General features: G+C 42.7%; 1 protein-coding gene across 1 annotated transcript in view; it reads left to right on the top strand.

Moving 5' to 3' along the window:
- Positions 1–271: 271 nt before the first annotated feature.
- The window catches only part of HS6ST1 (heparan sulfate 6-O-sulfotransferase 1), a 166,380-nt gene continuing 142,289 nt past the window's right edge, over positions 272–24,362 (top strand). Inside the window, exon 1 of the mRNA XM_079314782.1 lies at positions 272–1,220. Within this exon, the coding sequence (XP_079170908.1) occupies positions 703–1,220 (518 nt within the window). The 5' untranslated portion in view covers positions 272–702. The remainder of the gene's footprint in view (positions 1,221–24,362) is intronic.

Genomic DNA, 24,362 nt, shown 5'->3' with positions numbered 1-24,362 from the left:
AGCGGCGCAGGGCTCGGGGAGCGGTGCTCCGGGAGTGGAGCTCGGGCGGTGCTCGGGGAGCGGGGCTCAGGCTGTGCTCGGGGCTCGGGGAGCGGGGCTCAGGCTGTGCTCGGGGCTCGGTGCTCGGTGTCGGGCGGGGCCGGCGGTGCGAGCGTGGCCGCGGCCGCGGGCGCGGGGCGGCGCGGGCGGCGCTGTGCATGCCGGGCGGGGCGGCGCGGCCAGGAAGCGCTCGCTGCCGGCCCGGCCCCGGCGAGCCCCGCCGAGCCCAGCCCAGCCCAGCCGAGCCCGGGCGCAGCCGGCGGCGGGGGCGGGCACAGCCGCGCCGGTGCCGCGGGGGCTGGGGCACGGCGGAGGCAGCGCCGGAATGGGGGTGGCTTCCTGAAGCGCGGGAGGAGGCTGGTTCTTGCCTTTCGGTGCCTCTCCGCCCCCCTCCTGCCCCTCTCCCTCCCTCTCTCCCCTCTCTCTCTAAGTTTGCCGCTGTGCCGCGGCGCCTCCGGAGCGGGTGGCTGCGGGCTGGCGCTCCCCGCTGCCGGCACTGCCCGGGACGGCGGCGAGCCGAGCGCAGGGCCCGCCGCCGCCGGGGAGGGCTGTGCTCCGGGGAGCAGCGCGGCTGGCGGCTGGCACGGACGCCGGAGCTCCGCCGCCCACCCCCGGCACCGCCGCAGTCTGCCCAGCGCCGGCAGCCCCGGGAGATGGTGACACATGAAGCGTGCGGGAAGGACCATGGTTGAGAGGACCAGCAAGTTCTTGCTGATCGTGGCCGTCTCGGTGTGCTTCATGCTTATCCTGTACCAGTACGTGGGGCCGGGGCTGAGCCTGGGTTCTCCCAGCGGCCGCTCCTACTCGGAGGAGCTGGACCTGTTTCCCACGCCGGACCCGCACTACGTGAAGAAGTATTACTTCCCCGTGCGGGAGCTGGAGCGGGAGCTCGCGTTCGACATGAAGGGCGAGGACGTGATCGTGTTTCTGCACATCCAGAAGACCGGCGGCACCACCTTCGGCCGCCACCTGGTGCAGAACGTGCGGCTGGAGGTGCCGTGCGACTGCCGGCCCGGGCAGAAGAAGTGCACCTGCTACCGGCCCAACCGCAGGGAGACCTGGCTCTTCTCGCGCTTCTCCACGGGCTGGAGCTGCGGGCTGCACGCCGACTGGACCGAGCTCACCAACTGCGTGCCCGGCGTGCTGGACCGCCGGGAGAGCGCCGCAGCCAAGACTCCCCGGTACGTCCCGCTGCTCGGCCGTGTCCCGGCTCTTCGCCTGCCCTGTCCCTCTGCTGTCCCCCTGCCCTCTGCTGCATCCCTGCCCTTTGCCATACCCGTCCCTCTGTCCCTCTCCCCTGTCTGGTCCATGCCATGCCATGCCATGCTGCGGCACGCTGCCGGTGTGTGCTGTGCCTCAACCTGCCCCAGCCTTCCCTCGGGTGGCTCGGCTGTCCTCCCTCCCGTCCTCCAGGCTGTGCCCTGCACCTTCCTGCTGTGAATTTCCTGCTCTTTCCCTCCCACGCACCCGGTACGCTGCACCCTCAAGCCCCTGGTCTAGCAGCCTCCGTGCACCTTCCACCGAGAGCATCTTTGTGCTGCTGACGCTCTCTTTTAGACATTTAGCCTTTACCTCAGACATCACTTGGCACCTTTTAAGAACCCTTTCTGCCCTACCCCTAGTCTCGAGCTTTGTAGCCAGCTTTGCCCAGCCCTGCACGCCTTTTCCTCCAGCTGAGATCGTTCTGCGGTGCAGCCGAGGAGAGGCACACGAGCCCAGCGGTGCTCACGCTTCCCTCCTTGGTTCACTCCCCCCAGTCTGCACGGTTCTTTGCACATTGCAGAAAACACTCCTTCAACACCCTTTTTATGTTCCTTGCTGCTGATCCCGGTGGGAGACCTGAGGTGGACTCTTTTTTGGGAAAGCAGTAGCCTGTGTTCCCGAGTGTCCATTCTATGCGCACCGGGATAGAGGGAGAGCCGTCCTGAACACCCTCGGGGCATCCATGTGGAACACTCCGTGTATTTCTGCCCATCATTTCTCTGCCTTGCTCTCTTCATGAATTACAAGCTTCAGACGAGTTTTCTCTTTGAAGCGCTGTAGTGAAGACAGTGGCATATATTAAGATCTCCAAAAGATTGTATTCTTCTAGGTCAATGTACTGCTGTCTTTTATTTCACGAGACAGTTCTTTTAATTATCACTATTTTTTAACACTATGTGCACTCCTTTGACATATTAGTCGTTCTATTACACTTTGTAATCTGTTTGCCTTCAACTTTCATTCTTTAAGGTGCCCAAGATCTTATGCTAATATTTGCTTATGCCATATCCTTTATTTATACGTTGTTAATATCATACATAATCTCTTTAATGAAAAGTGGATTAAGAAAGTATGTTTGGACGTCATAACTGTGTTTTCCCTATGTTTTTTAAAAGCCATTCCTCGTGATTTTTCTTTCCTTGGAGCTGTGTGTGATTTCTGGGGTTCTTTATTGTTTCTGTCATGCTTGTTGCTGTTTTCAGCCCGTTTCAGTGTTTGTCATCCGAGTATGCTCAGCCTGCTGATGACCCAGCATCGGCAAACTGAAGTGTTTAACTGAAGGGTTGAGGCTTCCCTGTGCTCTCTTATTAATAAGGTGTTTGAGTAAAATATCCAACAATAAGAACCTTGAGTGAAACATCCTCTGCCCATCTAGGCTGCTGCTTTTAGTGAAGTGTTGCTAGGAAAAAATGTGTGTTTTCTGATTTTAAAAAAGAAGGAAAAATTTCCCGTTTCGTGAACCTTGGCACTTGGCTAGCAAACCATTAGTCTTATATAAAGACCTATGTGGGTTTATGAATTGTATATGAGCCTTGTGTGCTTCCCTTGACAATTTTGTATTCAAATTTCTTCAGTATTCAACTTTCTTTTGTTCAGCAGCTGGGTTTTTTTGTACAGGTACCTAAGAAAGAGGCACATCAGGTTGTGAGGTAGCAATTAAATTCCTTACAGCAACTCATAGGAAGTTCAGAATCAGAAGTCTATTGCTTCTTCTCACATGCTTGTAAATAAGATTTTCCTTGCCATTTGTTTTGGAACATCAGGAACTGTACCCTTCTGCATGCTTCTTAGTTGTCTTGGTTTTTGGATGTGCAGGAAAAATCATTAATCCTGTCTCATTCCCTCATGTCTCTGCATATCCTGAAATAGTTGTGCCCAGTGTTGTCTCTTGACTTCCTTTAAATCTAAGTTAGAATTTCTTTTCTGGGAGTTCCAGGACTATGATGTGGAAGCTGGTGATAATCTATGTTTTATCACCTTGGTCTGTTAAACAAAACCCAGAATTTACTGGTCACTGTATCCTGGGGATGATTTTAGCTGCTGACTATTTTAGTAATACTGTCCTAGGATCCAGCTCTGTTGTACTGCAGTCCAGTTCAGATGGCACCTTACCCAAAATGTGTTTTATTTCATGCCTAACAAAAAAGAGACAGGCAATGCTTGTTTAAAATAAAAAATTCATGCATTTCCTTTCTTAAAATGCATGTAGTCTTCTATTATGTCAATTACATTAAGAGCAATAGCACTTTACTTGTCCGTTGTGAGTGTTGGATCTCTTAGTTTGAAACAGGACATCTTTTTAGGTGAGGTATATCCTAGGCAGGATCCTGTTTTATAATGGAACTGAACTATGAATATCTCTCTCAAAGGAAACAGAAAAAGGAGCAGCAAACAACCATTCTGTCAGACTCTGATATTATCCAATCTGGATTTTGGAGGGTGGTCTTCAAATTGAGCTTTTAAAGCTAATGTATTGGCTTCTGCATTTGCTGCTTAGTACAATTTAAAACTTTGCTCTTCCAAATATATGTTTGTCCCCAAAAACAAAACAGCTGACTTGTGATGACAAATAAATCTGCCTTCTAGTGAATGCTGGAAAGCATGAAGGTCACTCAGTATTGCCCACATGCACAAATCATGAGGTTCAAGCTGTTCCCTTTGTAAGGAATGCAGCTCTGCTGCTGCCCAGTGCCCTATTGCTCTGCATTCCATAACCTGGGCATGGGACATAAATTTGCAATGCAATTCAACTTTCTTCATTGTTCAGTTGTTCTGTGTTAGACTCAACGATTAGGAGCCCTGGATTGCCAAAGGCTGCAATTTTTTTTTTCTCTCTTTCTTTCTTTTTTCTGCATTGATGCAGTGTTAGGGATGGGTGTGTTAACTCTAATGGGTCAGCACTCTGCTTCCCACCCCCTCCTGGTGACTTTCCTGTTTTGTATTCAAAAGGCTCCTGGACTTCTTGAAGCAAATGTTATGTTTTATGCACAGCCAGTAAAAGAAAGATTGATTTGTTTGGGGGTTGTAAAACTTGGGACTCCAAGGAACTCTGAAGTTGGCTGTGTTTAAGTCACTTAGCTGCAGCTCTCTTCATGGCTTTAGTAGAGGGCAAATTCCAAGAGCTGGAGAATGGAGTTCTAATTTATTCCTTGTGCTGTTGGGCATAAATAAGACTTTTTTTAAAAAGAAGTAATATCAGGATGCATGCCTAGAGTCACCATGCTGATATTTCAGCAAGCAGAAACTAAGCAGAAACTGTGAACTGCTCCCTCCAATTTGTTTCACTTAAAACTTCAGAAATCAAATCTCTTCAGTTGATTCTGGGGAAAAAAAAAAAAAAAAAAAAAAAAGCCAAACTTATTTCAACTCTCTTAATTGACTTCCAGAATTAGAAAAATCTGTGAACTGACCCACTAGTGACATGTTTGTCAAGGGAGTGAATGGGAATTGGAGGGGTTGGGAGCCCCTGGAGGAAATGTGTTCAGTACCCTTGTGCTGCTGTGCTCCCAAATCAGGAGCTCAGCCCTGGCTGTTCTGAGCTTGTACTTGGAGGACACTTCATGCATGAACTCTAATGTTCTGCAGAAGCAATAAAACAAATATGTTATACCAGAGGAATTCTGTGTGTCTCCCCTCCTCAAAAAACCCCAAATAAACCCCAGACAACCAGGCTTTGTTGCTGTCCTGCTGTTTTCTGCTGCTTCATGAGAACAAGAGCCTTGAGCTGGCATTTTCCTGGAGCTGCATTATTCACCTGGAAAGGACTCAAGGTGCACAGCTCCTTTAAAACTGCATTTCTGGAAGCTCCCTGTTGGCTGGGAGAGCCCATGGAGCTGGGAGAGTGTTGGTTGGGCATTGCTGGCTCCCCCAGCTCTACCTTCTGTTAGGCTGTTGCAAGCCTGTAGATTTTTAATTTTTTAATTTTTTAAAAATTTATTTAAATTTTTTAATTAATTTTTTTAGTTTATTTTTTAAAATTTATTTTGTTTAATGGTCTGCCTCAAGCCACAAGCTTAGCCTTGGCTTTCTGTATGGGTTTCTGTCATAGAAGTTTGGGTTCTGAGTTTATCTGTGGACAAAAATGACAAAAGTATGTGCATGCTTCTGGTTTCAGTATTTTGTTCTCAAGGTTTCATATGTGTAGGAAGAAAAAAAATAATGCACATACTTTTATGTAAGAAATCCATGGCAGGTCAGTAAAACCTGCTGTTATGCAGATCAGTCAGGAATCTCTCTGATTAGCTATTTACAGCTTGTGTTTTGGATTGGGTTTTTTTTAAAAAGAAACAATTAACAGGGCTCAGCAGTTTGTTAGTTTGATTTTTCTGAAGTGTGAACTTTCACAGCTTCTAACTACATATCTGTCCCATTGCAGGGATCTGTTCTTGGTGGGGTTTTTGTTTTATGTGTGCTTAGGAGATGCAGAGACACATTGTCAAGAAACCAACTGTTTGAGAACGAAGAGCTTTACCAAATCGTTTTTATAATATTAGCACTTTTTAAAAGCTTGGGCTTGTCATTCTTTTTGGGTCTGTGTGTGTTGGGGGCTGAGTAATACCTGTCTGCAGGGAGCAGGGGCATTTTTTTTTCCACTCACCAGTTCAACTCAGACTTATTTGAAGTAAAGACCAGTGGAGAAATATCAATATAAAGCTATTTTCAGTAGCCTGGTTCATTTCTCAAACTTCTAGCATGTGGAGTATTTAAAATCCTACTAGTCTGATAAGAAACTTACTGCTCCTACAAAGACAGGCTGATATTTCACAGCCAAACAATTCTAAAGGGCCAGGTAGTTTTGTAGTGAAAATCTTTAAATTTCAGTTACCAAAAGTAGCTGAAAATTGGAACTCTCCAAATAGCTGCCTTAGGTTTGAGGTACTGTATTTATCTAAGTTTAGACTTTTGCCTGGTATGCCAGGTTTGATTACACTTACTGGTTTTTGTTGCTATTGTTGACAAAGCAAAAGGATGTGTGTGTATTTGTACTGACCTGATTTTTCAAAATGAGACATTTGGCTGATTTTCATTAATCTTTAAACAAAAGTTGCATCATAGCATAGTAATTTTGTTTTTCTTGCTTGGAAGTTTGCAAACACTGTGTAGACGTCATATTTTGTCTTTTCCTGGTTATCATTTCCTGCTCTACAAATAAAAGTACAGTTTGGGGAGAAAACCCTTGGATAATCACCTCCTCCTTTTTTTATGTTGTTTTTCTTTTTTTTTCCCCTCATTTGTTTATTCATTTTTTGGTGGGTTTGTTTTTTTTTTTTAACAATTTTGAAATTATTACTTAGAAGAGGAGGCTTAAATTTTGTTAATAACTGAGCTGGTTGATTTGCTAGATACTCCCATTATAAGGACAATCATTAAGAACTAGTCATCTAATAGATGCACCGCTGATGGGTTCCACCATCAGGCAAACATTTTGGGGGTTAATCACTTATCTCTTAGAGTTTGTAGCATTTTCTTGGCCAGAGCAATGCCCAGCCCAGTTTTTAGGGCTCTGCTGGAGTGTCTTGGTTTGTCAGTGTGAGATGGAGAACACTCACAGAGAAATAAAAACCAATAAATAAATAAAAGCCACTGTGCCAGCTTCATTCTGCACCCCAGAGGAAACCTGTGCTGAAGGGAATTTGGGTTTCATTAGTGCTGTGAGGGCTTTAGGTGGAAAACATCTGACATGTGAATTTGATGTTGCCTGATGGAACAGCTGCAGAATTATTACCTGGTGTACCTGAGAAGAGTGTGGTGAGGACTCTTCCCCACAAAAGGTCTTCAGTTGGATATTGGATATTAGAAGGTGATACTAGAATGTGATATCGGATATTAGAATGTGATATGTGATATTAGATATTTGAAGGTGAACTGGATGAGTTCTGGTGTTACCCCTTGAGAAGATTTAATTACAGATGGAGATCCTTGCAGTGCTGCCCTCTCCCTCTGCTCTTCTAGGAAGGAGATCAGCTCTCATTTCCTCACTGATTTGAGGGGTCAGGCTTAATGGGCTTGCCCAGCAGGCAAGCAGAAGCTTTTGGCTGCCTGCTGTAGAAACTGGAGGAGTGTAACCTGGACCTGTGTACTAGAAAGTGATTCAGGACATGCAGGCTGGAGTTATGTAAGAAAACTTCCTGGTGAGTTCATTTTATTGGTGGGACTGGGGTGCCAGAGCCCAGAAAATGAAGATAAAGCTAATTAAGAGAGGATGTGGCTGGGCTGTTCCAGGAACTTTGACCCAGAAGCAAAGAGTGCAATGAGAGAACACACCTGATTTTAAATTTGCTTAGCTCATCAGAAGTATGAAATCCATTTAGAGCCTTCCTACTGTGCATCCTGCTGTCTTTGACAGATTATGGCTTTTGCAAATCTTAGAAAGTGGGAAAGCAGTGTGGACAATTCAGCCAGTCAGAGAACCAAAATCTCTGGTCTATGTCTCTTTATTTTAAACTTCCAATTACGTGTAAGCAACTTTACCAAATTTGTAGCAGTAATGCTTTAAATAGGTAATATTTTGTCAGTGAACACTTGGGGTTGTGCTTGCTTTAGGAAGCCAGAGTGGTATAGTCTAACTCCACAGAACTTTGTTTATGCTTCTATTTCCACAAAGCACTAGAACACAGGAATTTTCTGCTATTGGCTGAAATTGTGCTTTGTCAAGCAAAGATGGAGCTTGGTCTCTAAGTCCTAATACTCACAATTGTGATAGCTGCAAAGTCAAGATTCTTTGATGAAATTTTCCTTGATGTGGACAGAAGGGAATGACACTTAGACATCAGAAGCAAAGACCTGCATTAAACTGAGATGTAGAATAAAGTACAGAAGCTGAAGTAGCCCATTAGAAATTTACTTGTTTTGCCAATGATGGTTGCCCATAAAAGCAAACAAGTGAGTGAAAAACAAACAGAAAAACCCCACCCTCTGCTTTTTCTAAAGGAATTGAAGTGGAACAATGGGGAAAATAAATACAGCCACCAGCACACACTTGAGGTGAGACACAGCTTATGTAATCACTGTTGGATGCAGTTCTGTTCCCCCTTCTATAGCAGAGCACTCTGCAGGAAATGCAGACTGGAGGATCCCTCTGAAGAGTCCTTTGGAGGTGATTGTCACAAAGATTGAGCTCCCCTGGGCTGTGTCAGGGCTGAGATCTGAGGAGGATGCTTCAGACACTGTGTTTGTGCCAGGGAGGAGGAGCTGTTTGCTCCCTGCTGCAGCCTGGCAGCTCCTGAGTGTGGGAAAAGGATTTGCAGGAAAGGTGAAAAACACAATGTGTGCTTAACAGGGTTTAGCTGTTTCTGCATTTATTAAATTGTTTAAATTCTGGCAATGTATCTGAACAGTCTAAACCATAATCTGGATCAAGTGCACCAGCCAAACTGTGTTTAGTTTTACTACTAAAAAGTAGAAAGTGTAGTTTTCCAAAATATATTCTGTTTTTCTACATTTTTAGTTTAAACCATTATTTATAATAAATACACTCAATAAGCCATTTTAAAGTGTTTTCCTGCAGTCTACCAAACTTTCTAAAACTTTTCAACACTACTAAAACTTAAATTAAAAAAAAAAACCCAACTAAATACCAAAATCAAAAAACCCAAAACAAAAAATAAACAGTAATGCTTTAAACTACAACCAGTCATTTTACCTACAACACTCGTACAAAACACGTAAACAAAATAAAAACACCAATCAAAAAATATGTGATCACATAAACAATTGTTTGTATAAGTAAAATTAAAAATAAACAATAAATCATCTCCTACAGAATCATATTAATTTGCTATCCAAAAATCCTTCATTCCCACAGTAAATCTGTGTCATTTCTGTGCTTAGCCTCAGAAGGACAATACACTATTCTGGATGTGTTTCATCCCTACAAACTGCTGAATAAGGCTAAGGATATGAGATATTTTTTATCTCTTTTTCAGTGGTGCATCCACAAAGGGTTAAGAAGCTCCTGTTGTCCACCTTTAGCTGCAACCTGAACTTTTTAGCAGTTTGAATGATATCATTCTCTCACCTGTCTATCTCAAAGCCTCTTAAAATTCATAGGAAATAGCACCTGGTGTTATAATAATTTCAGACCTCAGGTCTGTGCCTTCATCTCAATCTAAAGACTCTTCAGGGGTTTGTCTTAAAGCTGGCTTTGACCATAAATCTCAGATTTTCATATCAGTGTAAAGACTTTCCTGCCCCATGTTTTTTAGAAGCAACTGGTTTCTTCACTCATTGTCACTGCTTGGCTCTGTTTTTCCCTCCCTTCCAGCCTTTTAGTGGTAAATTCTACATTGTAGCTCACCTGTGTTTTTATAAAGGAAATATTTCAGAGTTTCCTGCCAATTTAAACAAGAAAACAGTTATTTGCAATTAACTTTTTATGGTCTAACTCTGTGTTTTATTTCATAACTAATCTCTATCCTATTAAGCAGAGATTCTTTGATTACACCTCACTGCAGATTGAAATACTGTGATCACTTTCATGGAGCTGTTCTACATGGGGGGAAAACCTCAGAGCTTCCTGAGCAGCTTTGCTTTTTTGTTTTTAAAATAGACCAAATTTCCTTTTGCTTGATGTTAATCTGCAAGTACTGACAAGATAATTTGAGATTTTTCTGCCAAATGGCATTGCTAAGAGTTTGAAAATGCATGGTGGCTTTGGACTAATTTCAGATGTATTGAAAGGGACCTTATTTCTGGACATGGGCTAAAGATTTAAAAGTGCTGCTTTTTCCATATATTTGAGTTACTCTGTATTTTAGCCTTAGTTCTTCTGTTAAATATACATACTTACAAGATACCTGATTACAGTAAAATACTCAGCAACTTTTGAAAGATCCTGTGATTTTTGTCACTTTTTTTAATCTTAAACAGCTTAAATAGAAAAGTGGGGTTTGTATTTTTTCCTCTGAACTCTCTCAGAAGATTCAAACATCCAAGCAAATACTGTACAAACAGAATTGACTTTCTTTTGTTTAAACTAACAGCTCTTGCTGCCATGACCCCCTTGCTCTCAGTAAAGATTTTAGCTGGGATACCTGTGACCCTATATCAAAGCATCAGGAAAAAAAATCAATGCCTCTCAGCTAAGGCAAACAGCAGCAGCCTGCTGACTCACCACTTTGCTGACAGGTTTTGCTTTCCTGGTGGAGATGGACAAAATACAGGCAGAGCAGGAGGCACTGGGTAGAACCATAATCAGTAAACCATCCCTTCTGCTAACATGGCTTAAATCACAAAAGGCAGGATTACCTTCTTCTGTTCTCTGCCTCTTTCTCCTCTCTTCTCCTGCCACCTGTGCCTGTTTTCAGAAAGAGAAAAGACAGATGTGCTGTGGGTGGTTGTGCAGGGAAGGAGATTGAGCAGATTTATTCTGGCTGCTGAAGGCAGTACAGCAGGGGTCATTTAGATCAAACCCCCATTAAGGGCAATACTTCATCCGTGCTGTGCTGCTCAGAAAAGAGAGGTACAAATGCACAGGAGCCCTTCCAGGTGAGGAAATGCCTTGGCATTTCTTCCAGGGGGGGCAAAACTGGAACTTCTTGTTCTCAGCACCTGAGTGACGTTTTCCCTCATTATACTCCTCTGGCTGCTGGTGTTGTTTGCACTATATCCAAAATAAATAATCTGAAGGGTTTTTTTCCCCACTGAAGTTTTCCTTGATTTATTTATCTGTATTCACAAGTGTGTTTAAAACTGACACCATCTTTCTGTGTGTTCTTAGCCTGACTCCAGTGGAGCCCTGGCCAAAGGCTGTCCTGTATTTTTAACAACCATATTGTGTTACACATATCATGTCTCTGGCTGCTGCTACCAGTGGCTCTGATTTTGAAATGTAATATTGCACTGAATGCTAATGACTCAGTATTGCCCTTCATCATTAAAGCCATTATTTGGGCCCAGCATTTAATTCTGCTCTTTTTCTTGTACTTTGCAAATAGTAGCTTTTTCCTGAGCAATGTGCTATTTTTTTATAATATCTGAGCAATTTTATTTTCCATTCCCTGAACTGATACTTTTTTCCAGGTTATCATCTTGTACCTTGATTGCTTCAATCTGTGTTTCTGAGCTTGATAAATTAAGTCTTCTTTCCCATCTCTTACTACCTAACCTTTCTCACTCTCCTAAGTGACCAGATTTTTACTGGGAGGGGCTCATTTTGTTCTTGTTTGATTTTTGAGGAGCCCCTTTTCTAATAGGTCAGAAAGTTTTTGCCATAAAAAATGTAACTTTGCCAACACCAGAAACAACTGTTAATCTGAACAGTCAAATTTAATGCATTCAATACATTTAAATATTTTTGGTGAGATACTACTGTTTTCTAAAATTGCTCAGAAAGGGTTGTTTTCATGACTTTGAGTAAATTGGATGAAGCTGACACCTGTTTATGGAGCCAGTCATGCATAGCAAGCACATACCTTGGAGAAGCTCAGAAGTAGCCAATTGCTATTTTCAGCAGTTCCACTTCACAGTTCCCAGTTTTCCACCCTGACTATTCAGAATTCAGTCAGGCTCCAGGCAGACAGCATGCCAGCAGTTTATATGAGCTTCATTTTCTGTTTTTAAGAAAATGTGACACTCCAAATATTGAAATGGTGAAGCAGAAATCACTGAATGATGCATGAGTTGGAATTTTAAAAATAACCCTGTTGTTGACTGTTTCTATTAACACAGGGCTGACTGCAGGTGATGTCCTGTGTGTGACTTGGGTGTGTCAAGAAGGGACTGGAAAACAGCTGCCACAGTTGTATGAGTATGAACACTTTGTTGTTTGGTTGTATGTCATGAGGACAAAAAGGGAGTTTCAGGGAGTTATTCAATGACAGGAGGAGCTGTACTTAACTTTTTGATGTAAAAGGATCATCTGAGGTTTTGGGATACAACAAAAAAAAAGAGATAAGAAGGTAATAAGAAGAAATCATACATAACTTGTGTTGACTAGGATTTTCAGCATTAGATGGTTTGTTAGGTACCAATAAAGCTTTTTTAAAATTTTTAAATAACCATAAAGTCTTTGATCTTATTGAAGACATAGTTTCAATTTCCTGCCTTTCTCTGCACCTAATTTCTTTGCCTTGGGATTTGCTGCCAAAACTGTGTGCAGTTCTTTAAAGAAATAATATTGGACTGCAGCATGCAAAAAGAATACTTGAAAAGTCTGGTGTGAATCAATACAGTTTGTGAGACAGCTAGCTTAGAGAATTTTAAAGACATTTTTCACTTCTAAAACATATTTAAATCTTTTAGCTGCTATCTGCAAAAAATGAATTTTTTAAATATGATTTAGTCAACTCCTCAGAAGGATAATTTGGCAAGTTCTGTGTAACTTTCCAACTTTTTTTCTTAGTGTTATCTGCCTGGAGATGACTGAAGAGGTTGTGGATTTGCTCTCAGCTAGGGCTGAGGTCTCTGAAGGTTTCCCATGCTGTGACATGCTGCAAGGGAGGTCTCAAACATCAGGATTAGTGCCTGGAAATGGATGAACTTGTGCTGGCTGTGATACAGAAGTCGTTCACATTCCTTTGAGTGTTTTGGGAAGCTGATCCTGTGTGATCAGCAGTGTTGGGGGCATAGGTTTTCCTTGGACATCCCTGTCTCAGAAACATTAGTGCAGGTTTTTCTGGACTGTGCTCATGCCAGCAGTTCTTACCTAGGTGTTAACCTGCCTAAGACAGCAGTTCCTGGGAATAAATACTCCTGTTTGGCTGAGATGTTTCTGCAGTGTGTGTAGCAGTGGCTGCTAGAAGGAGTGACACAATTCTGTCTGCAATGGGCTGGTGGAAACAGTTGTGCTTAACGGGATTCCAGAAGCAAACAGGAGCTCATCCATCCCATTCCCATCCCAGCAGCAGCCCCAGCCAGGGTGTGGAAGTTGGGCATTACAAGAGCTGGATTGCTGCCCGCGTTGTGATGTTCTTCAGGGAAGTGAGCAGAGGCTGTTCTTAGCCAGGCTGGCTGTCCCAGCTTGCCCAGGCAGGTTCCACCTTGGTTTGACAATCCCAAAACTGGCTTATGCACATGTTTTGCACAGCCAGCTTTTATGGGGTTCAGCTGTGAGGTGATCCCTGCATGTGAGGGGCTGCTGGGCACTGCTCTGCACAGGTTTTGTGTTCCTCCCAGACAGGTGAGCTCACAAGTGCAGGGCTTGCTCCTCTCTGGTGTCTGCTCACAGTGTGAAGGATGCAGCAGCACCAGCAAACTCATTTGTGACACAGGAAGGGAAGATTCCTGCTCACTGTGAGTTTGTGAATAGCCCAGGTATCCTCTCTGAAAGGCAGCAGAGAGCTCTGCCTGATTTTCATGCTCAAGGAAAGTGCTCCTTGCCATCTGACCTGAAGTATTTTAGCAATAGTTATTCTTTATTGTCTGTTAGGTGGTGTCACCTTGGAGCTCTTTTAAAATATGTTGCCTGCACAAGAAATGGGGAAATGTTTGTATCTCAAATGTTTGCCAGCTTGAAACCACAGGTGAAAAGCAAACCACACCTGTGTGTAAGAGCTGCTGGTCCTGAGGACCAATATTCACAGGGTGTGAATGTGTATATACTGTGTTTCTTCAAATTCCTCTGCAGTGTGACTGGTAATCCACGTGCCATTCTGAGAGGGGGTATTATTTGTCCTTTTTATAAATGCAGAAACACAGGCAAAGGCTCCATTTCTCACCATGGGATGTGCCAGGACACCAAATCTATGAAAATATGTGTTTGCTGAGTGCTCATCCATGTGCTTACACCAGTGGGTTGTGGACAGCATGATGGACTTCTCCTGTCTTGGGGTGTGTTAAGGGGTGAGCTTGCATGGGGCTGTGCAACTGTGAGATTCCTGTTATTCAGTCAGACACTAGGAGTAAAGATCTTCCAAACCAGTTCTCTAAATACCTGGAAACAAATGCAGAAGTCAGTCTTTCTGCTTTCTACAGACTGCTTCCATTTGGAAATAGCTTTCCCCTTAGGCTTTCTGTCAGAAGGATTTCTTGGGGAGAGCAAATCCTTCCTTGTGCTCTAGCTGGTGTTGGAGGGGGACAACTTAACACTTGAGGTGTAGCTGGACTGTGATGCCAATATAAATCACAGCAGGAGGGGTGCAGCTGCAATTTCTGGAATGTGCTGGGTGATCAGCAGTGTGTCCTGGCTGCTGCATGGATGGTGCTTAGCCATGATGAAGCACTGCTTGTCAGGGCATCACTCAGCTGGAAACCTCACAGAAATTGAAGGATGGATTCTTTGAGCATTCTGGAGACGTGGGATGCTTAGTCTGCCAAATACTTCAGGCAGGATGAATTGACTCCTTTCCTAATTAGGATATTTCCTGATTCTTCTGAAGGTCTGAAGTTATTTGGGGGTTGTCATGAAAATCTGTTTTCTGGATTGAAGCCCAGCCAATCCCAAATCTGGAAATAACTGCTCATGAGAGCAAAAAGTACAGTTATATTTGTCAACTCTACTACTGAGGATAAGCAAGATTTAGAGACTCTTGCCTAGTGCAGAAAGGATCTGAGAACAGTTTTCTCTTATGGAAATAAGTAGAATTACTTGCACACCAAGGAATTTATGTGGCATTTTACCCCTTTTCGTGGGAATCTGCACTCCTGTTGGGATGTTTGTGAAATTTAAACTAAACCAAGTTAAAATAGATGCATTAAACTCAATGCTATGTGATCCATAACATGTTGAATTTTTCTGAAAATCATGAATTGTATAGATAGTAACCAGTATTAGCAAATTCCAGAGGTGTCAGTTATAAAGTTCTTGGATGCTTCAGGATTTACTCTGTTGTGCACACTGCTGTAATATTCCTGTTTTGAGAAAAACTCTTTTTCATGTGAAGTGGTCTGTCTGGGGTCAGTGAATGCGAGGGGGAAACCACTGGGCGTTAACAACTTCCCACAGGATAAAGCACAAATTGTCCTTCCTTAAACAAATCCAGCCCTGGGTGTGAGCAGGAACTCAGAATCCTGGTGTACTGCTGCAATTAAGAACACAGGCCTCTTGCTCCAGAAAATAGTTCAGCAGCTGTTCATGGCAGTGAGGGAGCTCACAAGAGGAGCTGGTTACACTGATTCATTCTGGTTATTGGCTTTTCTTCCTCCTGCCTAGTTATAAGGAATTTAACTGTGACTAAAGCTGGGACTATTCTGCATGTCACATAATCCCTTTTTTATTTTCCACTCTGCTTGATGATGCAAGTTGAAACAAAGGGCTGGTTGTTTGAGCTCCCTCTAAGCTCTATAAAAAAGTTCACGTGCTTTTAAGCCATGCTTTTAAATCACACCTCCAAGGCTGTGTGGAAAAGCCACAGGCAAGTTTTGAGCAATGCATTCTTCACTCTGTTCAGCACACAGCTGATGGCATCACTGGAGGGGCAGGAGCAGGATTAGCATGCAGAAGGTTCTTTCAGTGCTCTGCCTGGTTAGGGATGGAGGTGGGACCAGTCAGGTAAGGAGACACCTGGAGCTTTCATCCCCAGTCACAGCATCAATGCTTAATGTACTAAAAGCTCACATTCCCCTGGTCAGTATTTTCATTGCTGCCCTTGGGAGAAGATGTTCTCTCTAAACTGTGACCATCCACATGGCACCAAGCAGACCTCTATTTCTTTTGGAGCCTGACTTGAGCAAAGTAGGATAGAATGAAGTGGAGGAGCTGAGCTATGAAAATGGCCAGGTCATTTGTGATGTTCTAACACTTGCACTGATGGTTTCTGCCTTCTCCAGGGGCCCTCTCTGGCATGCCAGAGTGCTCCTCTGCTCTTTGGGAATAGAAGAGTGCTGGTACAATGGGACATAGGTACAGACCATGTCTCTTGAAGTGCTGCTCTACAGCAGTGTCAAAACTGCCATCCTGACATCATGAATCATCTCACTTGAGTTCTGTGATTCAAGGACTATCCAAACTTACATCCTTGGATGTGCTCCTTGGACACAAGGACCAAAAATGTTCCACTTATTCAGGTTAGAAAAGTTGTTTCAAAGGCACACAACATGGAATGTAGGAGAAATCTGGCCTTTAAAATGAGACTTTTGGACATAGTCACAGTGGCCATCACTTCAGTACCTTGGGCAGGTACTGGGTGTTCCTGTTCTTCCTTTCCTTTTTACTGTCACTCTACAGCTCTGAAGAAGTTTTTATAAAGACAGTGAGTTGTAAGCTAGCCCAGGAGACAGGAGCAATTTTCCCCCAAGTGTTTGAAGGCAGGTAGGCAGAAAGAAACACAGTGTTGGTACCAGAAATAAAAATGGATATGGGCTTTAAATGTGGAGTTCAGCTTTCTCAACGTTTGTATAGTTTTGTAGTTTTGATTCCTCCTATGGCTTTTCAGAGTTCTCTTTCCTTGGGAGAAGGGGTTGTCCCAAGAATGAGCTGTTTGGGGTATGGCTCCATCCTCTCTGCATTAACTCTCCTTTTCACACACAAGGAGCAATTGCAATTTTTCTTTTTTTTTTTTTAAACCTTTTGGTGTCACCATCCCTTACCTCTTTATGTCTGTTCCTCTACATGAGGAAAAAAGGAATTGTAGATGCCAGCACACATTAACTCTCAATCTGAGAAAGATGGAATTCATTCTGAAAGCCACAGAATTAGGTGAACCTGTCATAGGATTCTGAGCCATTTCTGGAAAAAGGCTGGATTTAGTTTCAACACTTTAGTAATGAAATTCAGTCATGAGTAACAGTCTCAGGAGAGGTGCACTGACTAAAGATCTTGGTTTGCAGCTCTCTCCTGAGAGCTCTCGTGGCAGTGGGAGAGCTCAGAGCTGAAATGGGGATAAGGTGTCACATTGGAGATGTTTTGTGTTATTTATCTGACCTGGAGTGGACAAGGAAAGGCTCCTGTCTGACAGAAAGAAAGATTGGGCTGTCCATGCAGACATGTAGCTCAGCAATGTTGGTTTCAGTGGCAACAAGACAGAGTTTTTGGTGCTATTAATCCTTTTCTGGCCTTGGATGGCAACACAGCTTGGGTTTATGTGCTGAATCCTTGCATCTTGCTAGAAAGGGAAGGCATAAAGAGGACCCTGGAAGGTGCCTTAGCTCCCTGGCCAAGAACTTCCATTTGCCTTCAAGCCTTTCCTGCCTTCAGGTTTTCTGGGATGCCTCCAGTGAGAGTGCACAGTTGTTCAGTTGGGCTGGACTAGTCCACATCCAACTTTTGGTTTCCATGAACAGGGGGAGGAGGGAGGTTTAGGTGTTGGGAAGCTTTGTCAGGTACCACACACGTGCCAGAGGCTCTGAAAAAGCAGGATTGGATCAAAGGCTTTGGGGACAAGCATTGCACTGCTTGATCTCTGAGACTTGCTTTGCCCAATTTCTGAGTTTTTCAGCCCTGTGATTTTTATGGCACAGGCAAAAGGTGTAATGTGATCAGGTTCAGCAGCTCCTACACCTCTATACTTAGGCATTAAGCCTAAGAAACAACAAAGGGTCCATCAGACTTCAGGAGTTTGGTTTCCTATAGATTGGAATTTTGACTAAAGGAAGAGATAGTGATACCCTCAATAGCAAGAAGGATTCCTGCTTTTTATTAATTTGAGAAATATAAAAGAATGGAATACAAGAGCATGGTTTATTCTTTTGTTTTGTTTTCCCCTTCCTTCAGAGAACAGATGTTGGAGTTATGCTTGGTCATTCCAGTGCTAAACACTTGCCCTGAGCAGCAGCATCACTAAAAAAAAAAAAAAAAGTAAGAGAATGAGAAGTTGTATGCTGTGCCACAAAGTATTGTATGAACATGGACTTGCATTGAAATGAAGTGGGAAATGCTTTATTAGCAACCTTGTCCAAACAATCTGCAATGGCACAATTTAATTATGTTGGCAAGGAGCTCTGGCAAGGTGCTTGAGCTTCCATCACGTGTCACCAGCAAATCTCTGGGTTTTGCCTATTGCTGTCTCTTGCCCTGCACACTGGTGTTTTAAGAGAACAGTGTTTGCTGAATGGGAGCATGGAGGTGGAAACCAAACATTTTCAACTCCAGTGTCTGCTCTGGCATTCAGCATGCTGCCTTCTCCACAGGGATTTGTGTGTTCTGCAGAGTGCACCACACTGAAATTAAGCATTTGCAACATTAATGATAGTGTCCACTCTTGAGTCCTGTTACCTGTATAGATGTGTGTGTAGTGATATTGTTCTGAAGATTTTCCACATGCTCTCCTGTAAGCCCAGTCCAAACTCCATGCAGAAGGCATCACCAGTGCTGTGAGGATGCTCTTGATCTCCTGCTGGGCTCCCTCCCCATGCCAGCTGTCCTTTGGAGCCCAAGGGCTGAACTGCTTCAGGGCTCTCTCAAATTAAGTTGGCAGCAACCTCGTAATTTCTGACTACTCTCAGTGTCCTGGGTTACAATGTAAAGCTGTGCCCAAAAGTGTGTGTTCTATCACCATCTGCTGAAACCAGGTGGGACAGTGATTCTTATCTCTGTGGAGATATCCTCTGCTAATGGGCCAGCTGTTAAGTATCAGATGGGACAGTGTTCTTTATCTTTCCCACAACCCATCCTTCCTCCAGGGAGATATCTCCTGTTAATGGCCATTGAGTCCCAGTGCATGACTGATAAAATTACATCAGCCCACTGGGAGATGCTCCAGCCAGGGGGCGGGGACCCAAACATTCCTACCTAGATAAAAACTGAGATTTGGAACACCAAGGCAGCCTTTTTCCACTGGATTCCAGAGGACAAGAGCTGCCAGACCTTTCTACAGGATCACTGCTTCAACAAAACCCCTTATCTGGATTGATACCACCACCTGATCTAGCAGGGTGTCAGTTTGTATTCTGACTCTGCCAGTGTTTTTGGTTTTTTTTTCTTTTGTACTACTGCATGTATTTTACTTTTTCTCTTTTTTCCTATTATGTTGCATTCCTGACTTGGAGTCTCTCACTGGTTTTTCTTTCAAACAATTACACTCAATTATAAGCATTTCTGTCTGGTTAACAGGCAATGCAGAGCTGGGATTGAGTTTGGGTAAGGGCCATTTGAACCCTGCCTGCAAACACCACAGATACACCCCAAGCTCAGCAGAAACCACTCATAGAGTTCCTCCCACAGTGTCCAGATCCCTTGGAGTCACAGCTGAGAGCTGAGTCCTTGCTCCTGTCTTCTCTTGAAGGTTGTTTCTCTCTTTACCTGTGCTACCAATGCCATTTTTCAGCACTGCTTTCCTCCTCTCACACATTTCTCTTGCTTCTGGTTGTAACTTCACTCTCAAAAATGTCATTCTGCAAGACTCTTGGGGGGCACCAGGAAGAATAATTCCTGGTTTTTCTCGCTATTTCAGTACCAGTGTTTTTATAATCATTTTGAAAATAACTTTCATTTCATGCAAACTTGGGCAACCAGCATTAGTGGCTGAAGAGCTGCTTCTCTCACAAGTAGTTTCCTGAGATGGAATTTGTGCCAAGCCACTAATTCTTCCAAAGCTGTGCCTAACAAAGTGTTTTATGCCATCCAGCAGTCAGTGCAAGTAGAGAGTAAAAATCTACTATGTTTATTTTTTTTTAGCAATAAAAGTAGGCACATTATATACTATACATACATACAACATATATAAAATAATTTTTAATGGGATATTCATTTTTAAAGGGAAATTAGCAGCTTCCTTATCTTTTGTAGTGTGTTAGAGATGTTCACTGACTGAGGCTCAGATCTGTAATCTTAGAGGGATTAAGTTTGGTCCTGTCTCTTTCTGAAATTTTGCATGTAATATTAAAATTTGGTGTGTTTTATCTTGCTTTCTTAAAAAGTACACAAATCAAAGGTATAAAAAGAAACTGGTAGAGCTAAGAAGTACTATTTTATAATGGTAATAAAGCAAAAATTCCTTGAAAAGAAGCCTATGAGGGACTATTACTTACTGGCCCTTTTTTCAAGATAATAATTGGGAACAGTGGGTTAAAATTCTCTTGAACTTTTCATTTGCTTACTTTTCTGAGCATGCTGAACTATATGCAATTTGGAAACAGATACATTAATAATGTGTTGCAAGGAACAATTTAATTTGTATTTTTCCTACATTTTCCTTGCTGTTCATAGAATATAATTAAATATGCTCTTTAACTGGTGGTGGTGTTTTTCAGCAATATTACTACTGAGAATGGGCTTAGGTTTATGCCACTAAAATTACCCTAAACTCATATTTTTTTCTTGCCTTGAAAAATGTGCTGAGTATCTCAAAGGGCCATGCCCTTAATAATTGAATATTTCAGATAATACATCAGTGGGTTTTTTTCCCCTTCTTTTACCTTGCCTTAATTTCCTCTTCATTTTTGCAATCTGAAGTTGCCATTTCTTATTGTCTGGCATCTTTTGTCATTTAACTTTGCATATGAAAGCATAAATCATTTGTTTTTATGTAGAATGCTCAGAAGGGAACAGGACCAGTGTCTTGCCTGTTTCAATCCCTGCCTAACCCTTGAGGTTTTGGGTGCTCCTCTCAGCAGTGAGTGATGCTAATAGGAAAGATTGGGAGCTCATCTGTGAAATGCCAGGGGAAGGAGCTCACAGGTGATTCTTTTTTGCCTGCTGCATCTTCCCTACAGGCCTTTGTTCTTAAGATATTTGATTTTCTGTAGCAAAAGCTTAAAGGAGGAAAGTGCTTTCTGGCTTTTTTTGTCTGAGTTCCCAGACTGCTGGGGAAGATGGGAAGAAGAGAGGTAGGCATTATTTCTGCTTTATAATTAGGTCAGTGATTTCAGTTTGTACCTAAAGTGTTTGAGCTGTAGCTGAGTCAGTGGTGGATCTGCAAAGGCTAATTTTATTTTACTTTGCTTAATTTTGTTGTCCTGACAGATACATTAGCTGTTAAAAGGAGAAATGCACTTTGAAATGAAGCTGCTGTGCATTTCAGTGATCTTGGCCCTGTATGTCCCCATCAAAGTCTTTATGCTTGACACTGTTGAATATATATTTATTTTTTTTTTAAGTTCTATGTTTTGGGTGGATTCTTCCAGTTCAGTGATGGTCAGTGTAAGGCAGTGAGTACAGACTGTGAACTATGACTGTCCTCCTTTTGGAATAAGAGTCTTGAGAATTAAATATGGAATGAGTTGGGGTAAGAAGTGGAAGATGCCCAGAGAAAGGGGCTGGCAGAGAAAATAGAACCTTTGGAAGCAAGTGCTTTACAGATTACGCCCAAAAATTGGCATTTCTTTCTCTGCCCTTTTACCCTCTGTGCCTGTACTGAAGAGAAGTCACCCAGGAACTCTAAAGCAAAGCATTTTAGAGAAATAGATGAAGAGTGTGTACTGATCTGGTGAGAGCATTTCCATCCATGGTTATTTCACAGGGAGGTGGGGAGGAGCTGGGAGGTGAGAGAAGAGGAAGTTTACAGGGGAGACATTCTTTATTTCCCACTGATTCACCACCTAAAAAAAATGCAAAATGTGAGTGCACAACAGCTGCATTGGGAAGGAAAGGCTCAGTGATTCATTTTGTTTGTTTTAATTGAAGAGTGATTGGAAAAACAACTTATTATTTTATTAAGCCAGTTCAATGTAGTATAGTAAAACCCTTTACAACTACCATCATGTTTCCTCACCCCAGAGGTATAAAATGTGAAACATTGGCAATCACCATTTCATGGATTTTCAGGTTGGTATGTGAAAAATCAGAAGCATTTAACAGTTCTTGTTAAATGTATTTTTGAGCTAAAAGTTTGAAAGTTTGAAGTTTGAGTTGCATTAGCAGTGGTGTGTCCAAGGTGACCAGTGTCACCTCAGGTGTGCAGGGTGGTTTGAGGGTTTTGGGGGTCTCTTTTATTTCATCAGAGCCCATTTCAGAAGCTAAAGGTGGGCAGAGCTTGTTATTTTGTTGGCTGTGTCCTTTTCTATGCTGAAAGCATGTGTAGAGGAAGTGGAAATTCCATGTTTGGTGCTCCTCACTCTTCAGTCCCTGGCTGTTGAATCAGCTTCCTTTCAAAGCCTCTGGTAGCATGAAAATAATATACAATATATTTATTTTATTGTGATATAATTGCTGCTGTTTGGCTGGGTGTTCTAAAGCCATTCTGCTGTAGGTTATTGCTCCACTCTTGTGTGGTTCCTAATTTGTTACATTTTTGAAGTGATTTTATTTTTTTAGTGGATTGCTGGGTTGCTGCATGTAAGGTATGAGCAGCAGTAAATGATGATATATTTGGGGTTGGGACTGAAGTGGGGGATAGAGCTCTGTGTTAGATGTGGATTCTTTATTGAAAAAGGAGCTCTAAAATTAAATCACCTGACAAGAAACACGAAGTTGAAGCAATGTGCAGACAGCTGAAAAGCACAAGAAGATCTTTTCTTTTTGGCAGTTACTTTGAAACAAAATGAAAGAGTTGGTGTGATTTAGTGGCAGGTCAGCACAGAAAATAAGTGTTATTGCAATTGTCAATACCTTTTCAAAGGTGTTGGTGTTTTTCAAAACTCCTGCCTGTGAAGGGCTGGATTTTAGGTGGTTGTATTAGCCTGCCATGAGATCTATTACTGCAGCACAGTAATTTCCAGTTGCTCTTGCAGCAACAGATGTTCTATATAAAGGTTTCAGATTAAATGGGTGGGGGGATAGAATAGTTATATAAATATACTCTGCTTCTGTTCCTGCAGAAAAAAACAAATATAGTGGAGACTCATAAATCAAAGGGAAAGGGAGCATGCCTTGTGTATGTTAAGTCAGTTTTGTGGCCTGAGCTTGTCAGTCAAACATAATGAAATTCATATTTCTGCTGAAATTACTGTTTTCCGCTTCAGAGAGAAACACAGAAGATTTCACGAGTTCATGAAATGCCATGAGTCACAAATATATGGGAATTCTGTGCCTGCAGAAAAATTCACTGAGGCAGTACAAAGTGAAGTTTGTAATATTCTTTTAATGCAAGGAGAATAGCATCATGGAACCTAACCATGGTGCTTTTCTAATGTTTGATGTGCCATGCAGTAATAATCCAGTGAGAGAGAAAAACAGTGGTCATGGCAGGAGATATGTTGTTTTGGCACATGATGATGATAAAAAAGGATTGTTGCCAATTTTGCTGAAAGGAAGGGAAAATTCTTTTTAGTCTCTTTGTTGTCTTGGGGGTGAAAAAGGAAAAGCAGAGCTTGGTGGGATGTGGAGGTGATGAAGCACAGTAAAAATGGTTGAGGCTTCTTACTAAAAACACCTCTTTGTGAAGTTATTAATACTGACAGCTTCTCTAATAAAAAAAAAAGGTTCTGTGATTCCAGAGGTGGTGAAAGATCCCTTTGTTGGCTTAGCCAAACTGCTAACAAAACACTATTGGTGTGTTACTCTTCTTGTTACCTTCAGCAGATGATATTAAGCCAGTTTGTAGACATGAGCTGGTAGACATGCCTGAGCAAGAAAAGACACATTTTTACTGTGTTACTCAGCATTACAGCAGTTTGCCAAGGCTCAGTCAGACTTATATTCATTTTTCATTTGTGCAATTTTCTTTTTGACTGACCAAAAATAGGTGCACATAAGGGTCTTTGTGGCCTTACAATTTCTTATAACAAATGTTGGCACTTAACATAGATGAGGTTCCTCCTTCAGGACCCATTGGAGAGTGAATTCTGGTTTGAGATGTGCATCATCCATTTGATAACCATCACCTTCCTCTGGGCACACAATGGTGTTTTCCAGCTCTGCAGGAGCAGTTACACCCTCACAGAGCTACAGAGAAAATGATAAAATAATAACCAGCCAATAGCCACTCCACTGTTCTTGTGGCCTCCCAAACGTGTGATTTGTGCTCAATAACCATGCCATAGTGAACTCAGATGCCTTAAGTGGATGCCTTAAGTTTTAGCTTTCATATTTTCCAGATTCTGTACTGCATTCTGAACTTCATATAAAGTCTTACAAGTTCTCCTCACAGCTCAGTCACACAAAACAATCTTTTTCCAGCCCCAGAACCAAGAACACTGCTGCAGCTTCAGGCCCAAAAAGTGCAAACAGCAGCAAATTGAGGAGAGAATCTGGGAGGATGGGACTGCAGAACCTGGAGCTGGATTTGGACAATGAACCCCAATGTGTAAATGGACCAAAACCTATAAAAGTGTGAAAAATCATGACCTAGGGTCCATCTTGGGTGTAG

Source organism: Erithacus rubecula, assembly GCF_903797595.1.
Source record: "Erithacus rubecula genome assembly, chromosome: 11".
NCBI classification, from domain to species: Eukaryota; Metazoa; Chordata; class Aves; order Passeriformes; family Muscicapidae; genus Erithacus; species Erithacus rubecula.
The sequence above is the reverse complement of the archived record's forward strand: the minus strand, read 5'-3'. Positions and strand labels throughout refer to the sequence as shown.